General features: G+C 31.0%; 1 protein-coding gene across 9 annotated transcripts in view; it reads right to left on the bottom strand.

Annotated features, from left to right (window-relative positions):
* Positions 1-18,074, bottom strand: part of LRRC7 (leucine rich repeat containing 7) — a 440,527-nt gene that overhangs the window by 167,636 nt on the left and 254,817 nt on the right. The window contains exon 1 of one of the 9 annotated variants that reach the window (XM_016148948.2): positions 14,813-14,949. The exons of 7 other annotated variants lie outside the window; for them this stretch is intronic. Coding sequence is in view for 1 of the 2 variants with exons in the window: in XM_036235188.1 (XP_036091081.1) it covers positions 14,949-14,955 (7 nt within the window). In the remaining variant the exon portion in view is untranslated. Of the gene's footprint in view, positions 1-14,812; positions 14,956-18,074 lie in introns of those variants that run through there. One more of the 9 variants, XM_036235188.1, reaches the window with a different exon arrangement.

Genomic DNA, 18,074 nt, shown 5'->3' with positions numbered 1-18,074 from the left:
AAGAATGTGTCACATGGTTTGTTGGTTGCAGAGCTAAAGCAAAAATAAAGGTCTTTTAAGTACCAGAAGAGTCTGATCTACCACATATATTTTGAAAATCCTGATTTAATAATTTGAGTTTTAGTAGACTTTAGGAAAAATATAAAATAAATAGAAAAAATAATTCTAACACTTTAGTGCTTTATTAGAAAAAAGTTTTGACAATACAAGGCTAACAAAGAAATGAATATCTTACTTTGTACTCAATTAAGTACAAAGGTGCATTTGGGATAGTGACAGAGAAATTGTATTTTAAATAATAAAAAAAAATAAAAATATATAGAAAAGTATTTGCATAGTTTTATATGTTAATCATAAGGTTAAGAAAAAACATTTCTACAAATAATTTAGGGTTAGGAGTGGTTTATGTTATGTGGTGACATAAAGAAATCTACCTGTGGGTGGCGAACACACAATGAGATATATATATGACTTACTGTTAAATTGTAAACTTGCAACTTTTTGGATTTTGTTAATCAATGTCACCTGCCCCAAAATTAATTTAAAAATATTTTTAAAGTAAAAAACATAGTGGTTTATGTTTTTTCCTTTCTGCATTTGACTTTTTAATATTCTAGTTTTCCATTTTAACAAATTCATTTACAAAAATAATTTGATATAATTTCTGACGTTTATAATTTCTGCTTTTCAGAAACAGTGACTGTGATTTTATATTATATTGTTTATTTTACCTTTTATTACTTTAATTTCAGAAATCAGGTAAAGATGTTAATATTTTTAAGCCTGTATTCCTCCTCTCTTTTATATTTTATATCTTCAAAGAAACCCCACAAATCTTTTTCTCTAAATTTAGTTTTTTCTTAAAATAATATTTGACTCGGACTCAACTAGATTTTTTTCTTTTATATAAAATTATTGCTACAGATTCTTCTCTTACCATTAAACACCCATTAACTTGGCATTTTGATAGTGTCTATCAATACATTAAAAAAATTAGATTTTATTTAATAATTGGAATGATATGTATTTCTAGGTCCACAGGTTCATTTAAAATTGCAATTTAAGAGCAAATTTTTCTTGTATAACTTTCTGGTTGGCTTTAATCAAGACTAATTTTTTCTTTTTATGGCTATACTTTGGCATAGAGATCATCATGCTAGAATATGATTATAACAATCAGCACTTAGGAGTTCTGAAATCAAATATAATAGGACAGCTATCAGAAAAAAGGACTTTACAATAGAAATAACAATAGAAATCTACTCTAAATGAGACCATTGTGAAATGTGCCTCATAATGAAAACTCGTTTCAATCAAAGAACTGTAAAGGACACTTAGGTCTAATTCAATATTTCTTTTGGTAATTATATTTATTTAAAGTAAAAGTTTCTTTAAGCTAGTAATATGTTCAACCACTGCTTCTCAACACACTCTGAAGAGAAATTATATTTCTAAACCTGAATTTCATTGTGGAAAGGTTAACTTTTTGTAAATATAACAAAAATGCTTAGCTAATTGCCCAAAGGCAAAAGAAAAATCTAATTCTTCATATCACTGTTATCATTGTGGACAAAATAGCAAGTTAATAATCTGAACTCTATTTTTGTACTATACTGATACTGCACTTTACAAATTCTCTTTAAGTTAAGCCTTTTAAATTCATTAACCAAATAATTATTTCATTAATGTAACTAACATCTATTGAGCATATATTAGATACTAGGCTAAGGGCTGTGACTAAGATGTGATTATTGCCTTTAGGTATCCTACTACTTAGTGGAGTGGTCGTAAAAACTTATGATTAACAATAATAAAGGATACTTTGAGGTTTTTTTCTTATATGAATGACAGTAATTCGAGGATTATCAAAACAAACATTATCCCTGCCCTGTCCTGACGAAACTTACATTCTATCAAAAAATTCAATAATTAAATGATTATAAAACAAATGTTTTTATTTATTACAATTGTGATTTGTGCTACCCAGAAGATGGCAGAGTGTTATGAGAACTTGTAATTCAGGCCCTGACCTAGATATGACTTCATATCAGATAACATTGGAATTAGGGCTTAAGAGTCAAAGAGTTTACTACATAGAGAAGGGAGAAAAGGAATTCCAAGCAAAGAAAATGCATCAGTACTCACCTAAGCATTAAAGTATTTGACATGTTCTGGAAATAGCAAAATATTTTCTCAAAAAAAATTTTGGCAACACAATGAGGATGAGAGGAGTTCTTTGCTTCCTTAACATTAATGTCCACAGAAGATAAAGTTCTTTTCAAGAGCAAGACACTCATGGAGAAGCTTTATTCACAGAATAATACACCATGTTCCCAAGGTCAAACTGTACTTGACCTTCACACTCTAATCAGAGCCTCATTCTTAGGAATGGAGAAACATCAGTGCCAAAATAAGAAGATGGAGCTCACTTTCACTAGAGGAAAAGAAAGACTGAATGTCCCAATCAAGCAATGGTAGAAAAAACCTGCCTCTTACTTCTCTTTTCCCTAGTTTGATGAATGTTACCACCTAGTTTCCCTGTAGCCTAAAACAGAAACTCGGAAGCCATTCTAAATCTTTATTTTTTAACACCCTCCAATTAAGTCTCTTACTCCATCTCACTTCTCAGTTTATTTACTTCTTAGTTAAGCTTCTTTTACTTCTTGAACTATGTAGCAGCCTCTTCACTAGTCTGCCTGCCTCCATTTTCATCTTCTTCCAGTCCATACTTATCATTGTCACCAGAGGAATTCCAAAAATAATTTGGTCATATCATTTCTGGTCTCAGATATCAAATTATTTCAGGAAAAGATTGAAATTCCTCAACACTGTATTCAATGTAGCTTAAAATTTGACACCAGCTTACCTTTATGATTTTATTACCTGTAAAACTCATATACATATTATAATCTAGTCATAATGAGTCCTTTGTAGAACCCTAAATAAGTAAGGCTCTCTAATGGGAGTCATTCTTTGGTAGATTTAGCTTTGGAGGTCATGAGGCTAAATATATCTCTTTCAAATAATCTCAGAGAACTCCTCAAATTAAAAAATTACAATTGAAAAGAATTGTATTTTTATGAGAAGGAATTGTTAGAAAAATATTTATTATGATTTCACCTCTTGAAAAAATATTGTTATCAAAAACTCAATTTTTACATATAAAAGAAAAATAAAAACAATGCTATTGATTTGTTTGTAACAAATATGAAGTCTAATGTAGAGCTGACTGGTAGAAAATAATCTTTAAAAAATTATGTAAGGCCACTTTGAATAATGTATTATTCACAGTGGCCAAGACATGAAAATAACCAGTGTCCTTTGATAGTTAATTGGATAAAGAAAGTGGTGCATATATACAACGGACTGTTACTCAGCCATAAAAAAGATGAAATACTGTCATTTGCGATAACATGGATGGATCTTGAGATTATCATGCTAAGCGAAATAAGTCAGACAGAAAGAGTTGAGAATCAAATGATTTCACTCATATGTGGGATATAAAACTGAAAGCAACAAACAAACAAGACAAACAAAAACTCATAGACATAGACAACAGTTTAGTGGTTAGCAGAGGGAAAGGAGCGGGGGCGGGTGGAGGTAGCAAAGGGTAAAGGGGATCAAATATATGATGATGAAAGGAGATTTGACTTTGAATGGTTAACATACAATGCAGTATAAATATGATGTATTAGTGAGTTGTATATTTGAAGCCTATATAATTTTATTAATTGATATCACCCTCAAAAATTTAATAAGAACCAATAAAAAAAAATCTATGTAAGCGCTGTGATGTATAACATGATGACTATAATAACATTGCTTTTGATATATATGATAGTAAATTCTAAGAGTTCTCATCACAAGGGAAAGTTTTGTTTCTTTTTTTCTTTTTATTACATCTATATGAGCTGATGATGATAACTGAACTAATTGCAGCAATAATTTCACAATAATGTAAATCAAACCATTATGCTGTATACCTTAAAATTACATAGTGATGTACGTCAATTATATCTCAATAAAACAGTCAAAAAACTGAAGAAAAAATTCTTGTTATAAGTATAAATTATATCCAAATAAAAGGAAAATAAACTTAAAAAAATCTATGTAAAGAAGGTTGTCCTAGAATATCGATGAAGTAGCAGGTAGAATCTATCAGTTTCCTAATGTAAAAGCTATTAAGTTGGATGTAGATGCTGAGTTTTACAATAAAGACCTAGAGGTAATGGAATCTTTATTATGGTGACTTCTTTTCTAATTTCACATGACATGTTCTTCTGAACTAATCAATACCATGGCTTTTCTCTCTTCATACCATTTCACAGGCAACAGACTCATCAATAATATTGCGTCTTAGTTAGGACAGGGTTTTTCAAACTCTGGCCTGCAAGTCATATCTTGATTGTTTTTACATGGTCTACAAACTAGAATTTTTTTTTCTATTTTAAATAGTTGAAAGAAAAAGATTTGGTGACATATGAAAATGATATTATTCAATTTTCAGTGTCCATAAATAAAGTTTTATTGAAACATAGCCATGCTCATTTGGTTATATATTGTCTTTGGCTGCTTTTCTGTTACAATGGTAGAGCAGTTGTGATGGAGACTCTATGACCTACAAAGTGCAAAATATTTACTATGTGGCCTGTTGCAGGAAAAAGTTTGCTGATACCTGAATTAAAGTGATACCTATTATGAACTGAATGGTTGTATCCCTTCAAAATTCATGTTTAAGCCCTAACTCCAATGTGATAGTATTCGGAGGTAGGACCTTTGTGAGGCAATTAGGTTTAGATGAGGTCATTAGAAGGATATCTCACAATGAGATTAGCATCCTTAAAAAAAGAGGAAGAGAGATCAGAGCTCCCTCACTCTCTGCCACATGAAGACACAGTGTTCAGTGGTGACAACCATGGTATTATACCATATTGCTCTTTCTAAAATTGCTTTTCTTATTTTCTAAGTTTTACTTGTCTTATTGTCGATTATTTCATTTATTCAATATCATCTCATTAAAATCTTTTAAAAATTATATTGTGTTGATTATTATGTGATTAGTTAAGTAACTGTTAATATTGGAATAGTATTTTACATAATCTCCCTATGTAACTTCATTCACTTGGAGACCGAAATATAATCCTCCGGTCACAGATGCTCTTCTAAGTTCCTGGTCTAATTTTTTTATTTTTTAGTGAACAGCATCTTTGAATACAGCATATAAACTTCCAGTTTATCATATCAAAAACAAAATTAGTCATCTTCCCAGACCTCCTCTATTTCTTGTTTATCTATTCGATATGAACTACATCAGAAATCCATGACTAATTATTCATCAAGCCTTATAGAGTCTACTCTCTCTGAAATCTATTTCTTCTCATCTCTATAGTCATCTTCAAAGCTCTACTACAAAGGTTTATTTCTTCCGTGAAATACTTCCATGGCTTTGTTAACTGGTTACCATGTCTTCCATTAAAACATGTCTTTCTATAATCTACTTTCTACATTGAAACCAGAGAAATTCAGGTTATTGGCAGAAAAACAGACATGGTATTGGCAGAAAAAGAGACATACAGACCAATGGAACAGAACTTAGAGCCTAGAAATAAATCTACGTATATATGGGAATATAATTTTTGACAAAGGAGCAAAAAAACATACAATAGAGAAGAGAAAAGTCCTTCAATAAATGGTGCTGAGAAAATTGGAAAGCCACATGCAAAAGAATGAAACTAGACTGCTATTCGTTACCATAAAAATTAACTCAAAATGAATAAGACTTAATTATAAGACTTGAAACAATAAAATATGTAGAAGAAAATAATAGGTACATAAACCTGTTGATACACAGAAGACTGATAAGAATGATATTCTTTTGCTTTTTCCTGTTTCTTTAGTTGCTTTGTATTTTTTTCCAAAAGAGCAAAATGTATAAAAATTACATACATCACAGAAAAAATGTTGACTTCCAAGTATAATACATTTTATAGTAAAAATAGATTTAGAAATCTCTTAGAATAACAAATGCTTTGATATTATAAGCTACATAGTTCCTATATTTATTTATATCAAGAAATACTAAAAATACATTGTTCAGTAATTAACGTATAGGAACATTCTAAACAGCTTAACTGTATTTTATGGTAATTACTATATAAAACAATTTATATTTCAAAATTTTACCAGTTTGTGTGAAATCCCTCTGCAAAATATCAACTTATAATGAAGATTACAATCTTAACATTTGTCCTCAAGGAGAAATGTAATATAGAATTAATATACATCAATAAATAGCATAAGCTGACACAAAAATCAACGCATGGCCTGTGGCTCTAAGGATATTAATTGTATGGTAGCAAATAACATTAAAGTTCTTATTAGCTGAATAGGAAATTCCTTTTATGGATTTCTTAGCAGGTTAATGTGCAGACTAAAAAAAAAATATAGTGTTGTAAATGCTCTTTAATAGGCTTTGAAAATTTTAATGCATATTAGCAGTATGAGGTTATTGTTACCTTTACAATCTTGTATCTTAGGAAATGCAAAAGAAGAAATCATCTTGATTTTAAAAGACTGGAAAACTAAAATTGATAGTTAAAGATACTGAGTCATAAATTAAAGGTAGCAATAAATGCCTTACATTATTACAAATAAACCGACACTCTTATAACCATATAAAACTCATTGATCGTCTCAATTTATCATTATGAGGACTGGATGGTTACCTGTAATTCCAGAATTCAATTTTTTTTTTTTAAAAATGAAAGCATCTAAAAAGAATAAACAATTCGTGTCATGTGTAACAAATAACTATAATCTATAAGAGGTATTAATAGAATTTGATTCCTAATTAAGTGCCTTGGAGGTAAAACAATCAAATGAGCATCATCAGCACAAATAATTTGAAGTTGCTAAAATATAATTTAAGCAGGACTATCATCTATAGGTAAAACAGTAAAATCAGTACATTGTGGTGCACTAGAGAGAGAAGTGAGTTTGAATCTAGGTTCTGCCATATACCATAAGAGTGATCTTGTGTAAATTGCTTAATTTCTCTGAGACTTAAGTGTCCTCGGTAAAAATATGGCAACACATACTTTACACAGTTGTTAGAAGGTTTAATGAAATAATGTTTTGGGTAAATAGACTGGCATATCCACTAAATAAATATTAGTTTTCCTTCATTGTCAAGGAATATGAGATCATTTCCTGGCTAAATCAGTTTTGTTTAGCTTATAGTTTTATTAAAGAAGAAGAGAAAGATTGAGGTGTAATGCATATGACCTCATGTATCTTCAGATTATCAAAGTTCCAGACAATCAAGAGATTTTAAAATGCATATTGCACTTTTTAAACACATCATTTGCTTTTTTTATGAGATATTGCTCTAACATTTATTTTCTGTTATTTGAGTTTTTGACTCCTGCCTTAAATACCAACTCTTTGTTACTCTTATAAGTAATTTTTAATAGCTACAAGGTTCAAGTTCCTCAATCTGCTTTTCCATTTTTAAAATCAGGCCATTTTGTATCTCATAAATATGCTGTGGACTTTCCTCTGCCTTGTATACTGCTGCTTTCTCCCCAACAGTTGAAATATGACTTCTCCTTTAAAGCCGAAATCAAATATTCTGAAATCTATCCTTTCCGCCTGACCACAAGTAATCTTATTTTCTCTAAGTACTTTTTTTTTTTCCAGAGGTGGTTCTTTTTCTTCCTTTCTATATTTATTATTTTCTTCGTTAGCTATGCATACCATTTGGAGATCATTATGGTAGGTACCCTGTAAGATGAATAAAACACCATACTTGTCCTCAAGAAACTTTCGGTTTAGAAAAATACAGAAGGCAAGTACATAAATAAATAAATAAAATCTGGGTGGAATGCAGAGGACAGAATAATAGAAATATAGGCCTTACATATTCGAAGATTAAAGATGGATTTTAGGACAACCTGTCAAGTAGGTGAAGTTAGGTGAGAAAGGCCAGAATCATCATTTTTTAAAAAGATATTTGCCAAATTTTAGGATAATGGATAAAAATTACATTTTAGTAATTCAAATAGAAGTGAAACATATACAAATGCTAGCTGACTGATCCTAGCAGTTTAAAACTCAATGATATTCTAGTAGACTGATTAAGTGAGACTAGTAGCACTTAGATGTATTCATTTCACTGGGAGTTCTGGTCAGAATAATTCTTGTGACAGTTTCACAATTTCTGAATAGTTATAGAAAATGCCTTTAGATATTCAATTCTGTTTTTTATTACATACAATAATATTTAAATACTTAGCAGAAAATTGTATTTCCTCTGATTGCCATATCTCCTCTATTCATTGAACAAATCTAACTTTGTACAAAGCACTTTACCAGCCACCGAAAATACAGTGATGGAGATATAGTCCTGTCTTCAAAGAGCTCAAGTAAACCGACCCTCAAACTAACTATAATATTACATGATAAGTTTTTAGCGATATTATATTCAAAGTTCTATATGCATATGTGGTAAAGTGACTATGGATGGGCAGAGAAGTTTTCACAGAGGCACTGACATTTAATAATGTAAACAGAGCTATAGTTAATCAAAAATAGGTATTAATGCAAGATGCTTTATGTTTGGCTTTGTGATTTGTTATTAGTTGCATTTGAACATGGTTATGTCTCTTGTATGGGAAATCCTTTTCAAATCAAATCATAAAGCCACAGAGTGAAGCCTTGATTTTAGTTATAATCTGGAAGCAGTTTGATTTTGTCGACCTTTTCCCTGATATATGTCAAGAATAAATGACATTCTGATGAAAGTCCTTTTAATTTCACTTCCAAAAATGTCTTTCTATTCTATTTACTTTTCTTCACTCTTGTCATGGCATTCACCTTCTCTTGGCCAATTTGTAGCAACTGGTTTCCCTGCCCTCAGTATTCACTCTTATAATGCTATTATAATAGATACTTAAAGAAACATAGCCTCCAAATGGCAATTTCTTTCCTAAAATTATTTTTAGTGTTTAAGAGGATCTAATAACTTGGTTCATAGCACTTCTTATTGATATTTACTGTCCTACTTTATAACACACCAAAACTCCTAGGAAAAACATACTCTCTTATCCTATATAAATCTCTGTTATTCCTGCCATCATGTTCACCAACTTCTACCTTCCATCACCTCTTTCCTCAATGCTGGATAAAGTGTCACAGCATGTGCTCCTGATGCGTTATGTCCCCTCAGCTCCAGATTCCACATGAAGCCCACAGGGGAGTACAAGTCTCCTCTTTTGACAACTTTTCTTTGAAACAGTATTACAATGACTGTTATCTTTTCTCCTCAAGCAACAGAGGTGAGGGGAGAAACTAAGTGAGCAAAGTGAGAGAAAAAAATACAATAATCTCCATCATATCCCATTCCATTTTAATGTGTCTCTTTCTCTTCCTAACCCCAGAATATGCAAATAACTGATGTCTCTGGACTTTTAACATAGGAACAACAATTTTTTTGTGATCTGAGCACATTATTATTAGTAGTTAATCTCTTCTCTTTTTAAGATAAGACCTGTTTAACAGCTGGTAGATGCTCTTCACTTCTCTAACAAAAGCAAATAGGTCACACTAACATTCAGGGACCTGGATGTGTCCTATCTACCCAAGGGACCCTAACTCTGTGGCTTAGGGACTGAGTTCCATTCCTTACTCTATAATGGCTCCAGAGGGTCTCCAATCACCCCAATAAGTCTCTTATTGCCCCAGTAGATCACAGGGTCTTTAGATGGGTGGGACAGGACAGTGCTACTTCTGGCTTCTGGGCACATAAGGATAGACCTGCCTTGATTGCTTTGTTCTGAGGCTCCAAACTTGATTCTTCGACAGATATAACCTTAAGCCTGGAGATTTCTCTCAGGCTCTCCTATTTAGTGCTTTTTCAGTTTCTGAGCTTCTCTTTCCTGGTACACCCAAGTGGTGGTCATATTCTGGCCAGCACTCAAAATATGTGTGGTGTGATTCTTCTGGTAATTGGTAGTCCATGCAAGCATCTCCAGTACCTACTTTATCTTCAATTATAGTAGCAGCCAGATTAGCAGAGCAGCCCTTTCAGCTAGTGGAGAGGAGCTTGAAAGTAGACCTAGAGAATCTACTAGTAGTCTTGTCTTTCTTTGCAGAAAGAACTTCAATTTTTTTATGACTTGAGTGGTCTCATAATGTCACCTAAGCATTTCTCCAACTGAACAAAAATTCCAAAACCAGTCCTGCATTCTCCAGTCTCAGTGTGACCACAACATTGTCCCAAGTGGTTTTCCAAGAAAAATGATGTTTGTCCTAGATTCACTTTTGCTCCTTTATATTTTAACTGCAGATGTCAGTCTATCATGATTTACTGGCTTTCTCTAATGGACTCTTTGGAGAAGTGATTTTAACCCAAGAAGTTAATAAATCTTGTGATACCTCTAGAGTAGTAACCACAAACAGGAAGTTCAATATTTACAAATTCTCATTTCCTCCCTTTAAGGTAGGGAGGAAATTGAAGTTCAAGATTTAGTTTTCAGTAAATTTTACTAAAAATATCTTTACTTTCACAACACTGTGCACTTCTAATTCTTCTACCCTAACCAAATTCTACTCCCATGCCATCCTGTTTTACCATCTTAGTCTCTCAGTCCCTTGTATTTTCCATACCTTGACCAGGCTTACATGACATTTTCTCATAAATCTTTTTTTCTCAGTATTCACAGTTTCTTTGAGAGTAAAACATTTTTGTTCTATTCGCTTCATAATAATTGGATGGAAGCCTCATAAACATCATGCTAAGTAAAAGAAGCCAGACACAAAAGACTACATGTTGCATGATTCCATTTACATGAAACATTCAGAAAAGGGAAATTTACAGAGACAGAAAGCAGATTAGTGGTTGCCAGGGGCTAGAGTGGTAACTGAGACTGAAATGAGGTTTGATTATGAATGAGCGCTAGGGAGGTTTAGTGGGATTGATAGAAACATTTAAAACTATAATATAGTGATGATTACAATACTGTATACATTTGCCAAAAAATACAGAATTATACACTTAGCATGGGTGAATTTTTTGTTCTGTAATATATATCCTAACACAGTTGTTAAAAAAACAAAGCTACTGAGTGGCTTTTGTTTCCTTAGAGGGGAAGGTGCCTGTGAGTCCTTACTTAATAAAATTTATGCTATCATTCACAAATCTAACATCATTTCTCTGCTCAAAATTCTTTCATTAAAACCTCATCATTGCCCACAAAATGAAGTTCTTCCATGGCACACAAGCCTCTTCATAATATCTTCTCTGTCTACCTCATGTTAACTGCTTCCTCATGCCTACTCTTTTGCGAATATATTCCCTGTGACATTTCCTCTTTAAGCAACACTCATTCTCCTTCTTCCCACTTGTTCCATTCCAATTTATTGTTCAAAAGACTCCTCAGGCTTTACTTCCTTTGCAAATTTTTGCTTGGACTTTGCCAATAGGATTAAGTACTGTTTGTACTATTTATGTTTATTTATTTCATTTCCATAATCCTATGTAATATGCAATATTACGTGCAATACTTTCCTTGTCTATATTCCTACCAGACTGTAATCTGTCTAACAGCAGGGGCTCTGTTTTACTTGGTGTCTTTAACATTAAACATGTTGCTTGACAAACTGTAGGTCCTCAACAAATGTTTGCTGAACTGGACTGAATTAAAGGTTTGTATTCTCTCCAAAATTTGCTCAAGCAGAAGAAGTGACTAAGAGTTTGGGTTTCAAATGTTATAACCATATGTATCATCCAGCTGAAGTCAAAGCAAGTTGGGCTTGACTTCAAGCAAGTTGGGAAGACAGGGGCAATTACTCATTTGATAGAAGATTTTTACTTCCTATCTTCGAGCTATTCTAAACTTCTGTTCTGGAACTGTTATTTTTACTGTACTGACATCCAGGTGTTATAGCTTTGCCTTACTAATATTGTTTGCCTTTTATGCCAATAAATAAATATAAACAATCAGTTCTTATCCAATTTCTATTGATTGCTAGTATCAGAAGCAAACAATATAAAATAAAATAACACCTGAGTTCTTTAACTTCTGTTTTTGACTAAAAATTGATAGAATAATCATTTTTTTTTGGTGACAAAATTTAGGTCTGTCGGTTTTACTCCAGAAAACATTGAATTGATTCAAAAGAAAATACAGAATGGCTGAAACTTTGAGGTAAAATTTTATATAAACTGAAAAAAAAAAAGGATAGGGAGATTGTATCAAATTCTTTATAAGGAACCTGTAACTTCTGAGAAACATAGAGAAGATATGTCCTATTTTTCTGAGGTACTCCTAAGAGCCATAAAAGCTGACTTCTCTTTGTGAGATGTCAGTAAGATGTTAAAAGGGCAACTCGGATTGCTGCACACATGGTGGCCCAAGTTCCTGGGAGTGACACTCATCCGATGAGGGAGGAAAGGGCCCTGTTGTTCGTGGCACCCTAGAGAATGAGTAAGCATATATTATGCTGCCTTCTTCTTAAGGGTTTTTTTTTTTTTTATTATTGTTTTCAGTGTTGTTTATTATTAATTACAGTTAGTCAAACTCTGGCTTAATATAAATATCCCTTTATTCATAATTATATAATCAATAGTATATTTTTCTAAAACTTCAATAGGAAATTATTATTATTTAAATAACTGCCAGTGCATAGAAACATATTTTTTTCCTTTTATAATTTTATCTAGTTTTAAAAAATATATCTAGAGGTTAAAAAATATGTAACTTTATAAAATGAACATATATCATATTTTTTTTAAATTGGTATGTGTTACTCTTCTTAGTATAAAAGATTAGAGTTAGAGTGACATTAACATTGTGAATTAATTTACACTCTTTTACACTCAGAAAACTTACAGTGACATAAAGCATTAATGATAGGCAGGAGTGAATAAAGTTTACATTTAATGGTAGTTAGTTTAATTTTTTACTTTTGTAATCACTTCTACTGATTCAGTTTTAAACCACTTCAATTTTGATAACAGTTATTCAAATTATTTGTCAATTCTTCTGGCATTAAGAAAAGTTTCCTTCATTTTGCAAGCTTTCAATTATAATACCTTATCATAAGACCAGAAGCGCAACATGGCTAACTACAGTAAGGTTATGCCAACAAAATAATTATCCAACAGAATTACTGCATATTGCTGCAAATTTCACTTGCAGCTCTATAGGACTCTCAAATTTTAACAATGTAAAGTCGTTTCTTACTTGGAACATGATAAAGGTAGAACAGCAGTATGTCTTTAATCTTTAAAACTACTTTCATGCAGACTGTTTTAAATAATCTCTAAAATGGTATTTGCAGGACATGGTGAGAATATATTATAAAGCTACACTAAAATAGCATGATTGATTTTAAAGCAGAATCAGAAATTTACTTTTGTGTTCTTAGAATGTCAATATGGCTTGAAGCATACAGTTTCTAGAGATATGTGCAATAAATGTGAAAATGACAGAAATCAATTAATGTATGGCACACACAACTAAAAATATGTTGTACAAACTCAAGTAGATTCATAAATTTTACATATAGATCTTCATTAGTATTTATGAAATATCAGCATTTACAGTTTTAACTAAAAAAAACCAACATCAATCAATCAATCAATCAATCAATAAAACAAAATCCACTTTCAAATGCATATTTGTTTTTTACAGAGGGCTATACATTTCAGAACATAATTTCTTTCTTTTATATGTGTCACAATGAAAATGCATGAAAACCAAACAGAAATATTCAGAGAAGTAAGTTTTTACCCCGTAGTGTAGATTTTGAAAAAAAAATAACAGTCTTTAATTTCTTAAATAACAAAATAAAATAGAAACAAACCAGAAAAAGAAGGAAAAACTATTAAGCTCAATATATCCTGCTCATACCTGGTTTATAAAAAGAACCTTCAAAATACATATAATCAAAAAGTAGTTCCAATAGAAGTAGTATAAACTCTTTGTATCTTGCCTTGTTCCAAAAAGGAGTTAAGATGGTGTGAATGATGAATATGCTGTACTACACCACAATGAAGACCTCTGTATGTTGGATTTCAAATGCTTCAAAATATCAATATGAAAGATATCTTACTGTTCAAAGTAAATGCACCCATCATATTGATTGTTATTTATTTTGCAAAATCATTAGGGAAACCCATTTACATGCAAATTGAAATACTCTAAGGTCATTAAACTGTACAGTAAAGCCAATGTGGTTAATTAATAAATGTATTTTACAGTTACAAAATAACTTTCACATTAAATTACATAAAATGAAAGGATACATAAAACCAATCACTGGACTTTCATATTTCAACTTGGGACTGTCTGGGAATAATTCTTCACTTTGCAAAATAAATTCACAATAAAATATCATTAGTAATAGAAATCTGGGCAACTGTATTCAGTCTCTGAAGACTATAACTATCAAAAATCTTTTATTTACTGCATTAGGATAACTTTTAACATGATGGATTATTCTGATCTATTTTTAAAATATTTAGACAAAAATTATATGTGACAGCAGCTTTATATAATAGTGAAATAAATTTGAGGAAAATATGAGTATTAATGTTTTTTTGAGACTAATAAAATTTCATATTCATGAAAGTTAAGGCAACTGAACACACTTGGAATAAAGTCAGGTTTCTTTATATTTAGAAACGTAGTTGTTAACCTTTAACATAGACCAAACATTTTGCATAACATTAGGCAGTAAGAAGGCAGCCCCCATCAGCAGGTAGCGCACGAAAAATGTTTGGTTTCATAATAGAGTTTGGGAGAACTACCTCTACAAAGTCTATTCGTGCTGATGCTCCTGATGCTGCCATTTCTGGTGCCAGAAAAGCTGCTGTCTCCACATCCTCTGTTGTAGGTGTCACTGTATAGTCTCAGGCGATTGGGCAAGGGGCACACTCAGGATCTTCAGATGCTAAGATGAGAAAAATCAATTTCAATGCCCAAAAGATGGAACTCCTAATGCAGAAGGTGACTAAAATAATTACCACTGGTCTACAGTACTGGGAGGTGAGATATTTGTTTGTTTTAAAGTAATTTCATAAAAACAGGTTTTATATAAGATTTTTGTAAAAAGATACAGCTCTAGGATTTGAAAAATATTAGGTAAGATAGAAACAGAAAGTTAAACTGAGTGAAATTGGACCAGATGACTAAAAACATGCATATTTCCTTAGAGGCGAAAGTAAAACATTCTTACAAAGGCCACTGAGTGATCAACCCTTCTCATGAAGCTAACTTGCTTAAACTTTCATTTCCAAGGATATTTATGCTCATTTAAATTAACTCTCTATAAAAAAAGCATATTATCAATGCACATTGTTTAAGGAAAAATAATAGATTCATTGTTATTTTACTTTGAGTTCTAGAGTCCCTTTTTCTCTCTGAAAATAAAATTTGGTTTGCGACTGTCCTCTGTACATAAAATTTTCTTCTCAACTATATTAGCTCCCATCACATGTAGAATAATTCAGCTCAATCTTTAAAGTGTTTGAAAAAAAGCTCTTGTATATAAAAAACATCACTGAAAGAAAACCAGTGACAGGTAAGTGGCTATACTCTGGAATAGTACACTTTATTATATTAAAACAATTTTGATTGGAAATAATCATTCTTTCCATTTATTATTCATTAAAATTTAAATAGCAACTTTTGACCAGCATCTTCATGTTTTAATAAAATGTTTATTTGTACCTTGAAACATTTTTTTTTAAATCATTGACCTGAATGCAAAATGATGAATGTATATATAACAAAATTATTTACAAAATATTTACCATCTCTGGACATACAACAGTAACTCAAATGAATATACCATGGCTATTTTGAATTAAATTAGTTAACTAACCATCTTTTTAATTTAAAACATTGGTATTTTTATGAGTCACTTATACAGATTGTGCACCTAAATTCATTATATTTGATATACTGTAAAGTGACAACTGATCACAAATTATAATGACAGATTCTTATTGAACATAATTTTTTAGCAGAAGCCATCATGAATCAATTAATCATGCCATTACTCTAATTTTGCCCTCCATTTTTTTTCCAGAAAAGCCACAAATCACAGTTCAATTAACTTATACATATTTTATTTATAATTCAGACATACTACATTTTATTCAAATTAATTAAATGCTACAATTTTACTAACATAATGTTGTAAAGTTGGATATACTTAAATAGCAAAACAGCCAATTATGGTTTCTCAGTTAAATGCAATTATGATTATACATGATATTAAATGATGATTGAATACCTTATCTGCATTAGAAATTTCTCTTTGTTCCATCTAATGAGAATTTCATATTTTTAATTAAAAATGAAAATATAATTTTACATTACAATGTTTCTGCATATGACTGAAATTAGTATACATTAATCTTACAGTATTTTCACAGTAGAAGACAAGAAATAGAGTCCTCAAATCTATGATTGTTAATTACATTAGATGAACTTGGTAATTGCTCTAAAAGTTGAATAATTCAGTGCTTACAATAGGTAGATTAAGAATGCACATAGACTGAACAAAATTTACCTATCTGCATGTTTAATTGAGATAGGCAATAAATATACAAATTCTTTGTGAGGATATTTGCCTCATAGATTTTGCTAGAATTTTAGTTTTATTCATATATATTTTGTGTGTATTATTAGTCATTTAAAAGAGGTGTTTATTTACAAATCAGTATAGGTATTTTACATTATTATCATAATTTTCCCAATGTATGTTTATTACATTCACATTCTTATTTTGATGATACAAGAAAGACAACAGCAAAATATTACAAAAATATTATATTTTATTTTATATATTCTGCCATATTGTATAAATTGGAAATAGGTAATGCTATGTAGCTCAAGTCTAGACTCAAGTTGAACATAATTGTGTACTTTGTATGTTTTTCCTGGAGAATTTGAAATATTCAACTGGATAGCTGGTCAACTCAAAACAATTAAATCTTAGTGTTTTGTCTCAAATCTCTCTGCCTAAGCAATGAGATTATCATAGGGCATGCAGATTATTCAAGAATATATTTGTCTAACAGAATAGTAATAAAGCAGTCAGTATTCTCATCCCACTATTGAACCAGCCAAAATTCAACACCACCTAAAAACTGAAAGAATTACAGTATACAATTTGGCTTTGAAGATAGAGCCCAAATACAAATCATTTTCTTTGCACACCAGTGTGATCAACGGATAAATCTTTATAATGACAAACAACATTTTATTCTTTAAATACATTGTATTAAGTTTCCCAATCTATCTGTCATTTTCAGTATGAGATTATTAAAACACAGTGAATTAAGAATGTGCTCTATTACAAAATGCAGTAGTCTGACAGAAATCTTTAGTTGACCAGTAAGAAAAATTTAACCACCTAAATTATTTTGCATATAAAAGGTTGAACTACATAAATGCAGCTGTGTTCAAGCTAAAACAACTTTGAAATTCCTTTTCTCTAAAATATATTTTATAACATTTCAAAATTTTTTGTTGACATGCTATTTCAAAGGAGCTTAATAAATAAGTGGAAGAGTGTTTTATCTATGACCTCCAAGTCACTACAGAAGTTGTGTTAAGAGATATAAAAGGGAGGGTGTGACAGATTCCTTTTGGAGAATTCAAAAATAATTCTAAGAGATAATCTGTGATCTGAGTCTTCATTTTACAAGAAGAGATCGCCATACAGTAAAAAGAAGAGACTTCTGGGCATAGAAAATTGCATGTATAAATTTATTAAAATTTTAAAGCAAATAACTCATTGGGAGCAGTGAGATATTTTTTCATTAGGGAGCTTAATATAGAGGGGTCATTGGAAGATAAAGCAATTTGTCATGTCTCCTTACACATTTATTTCTATACTTTGCTCTTTTTGTTCAACCTTAAAGAAAGTGTTTCTTCACCTACTCAGGTCAAATTCATACTTGTGCACTTGACCCCAGGATTTTTCAGTCTTTTCTAGGAAGGATCTAGTGTCTTAAGTTTTCTTTATCCTTCAGTGTTATCCTCTTTACTGGTTACTTA

The sequence above is a fragment of the Rousettus aegyptiacus genome, unplaced genomic scaffold (genome assembly GCF_014176215.1).
Source record: "Rousettus aegyptiacus isolate mRouAeg1 unplaced genomic scaffold, mRouAeg1.p scaffold_m13_p_1, whole genome shotgun sequence".
NCBI classification, from domain to species: domain Eukaryota; kingdom Metazoa; phylum Chordata; class Mammalia; order Chiroptera; family Pteropodidae; genus Rousettus; species Rousettus aegyptiacus.
The sequence above is the reverse complement of the archived record's forward strand: the minus strand, read 5'-3'. Positions and strand labels throughout refer to the sequence as shown.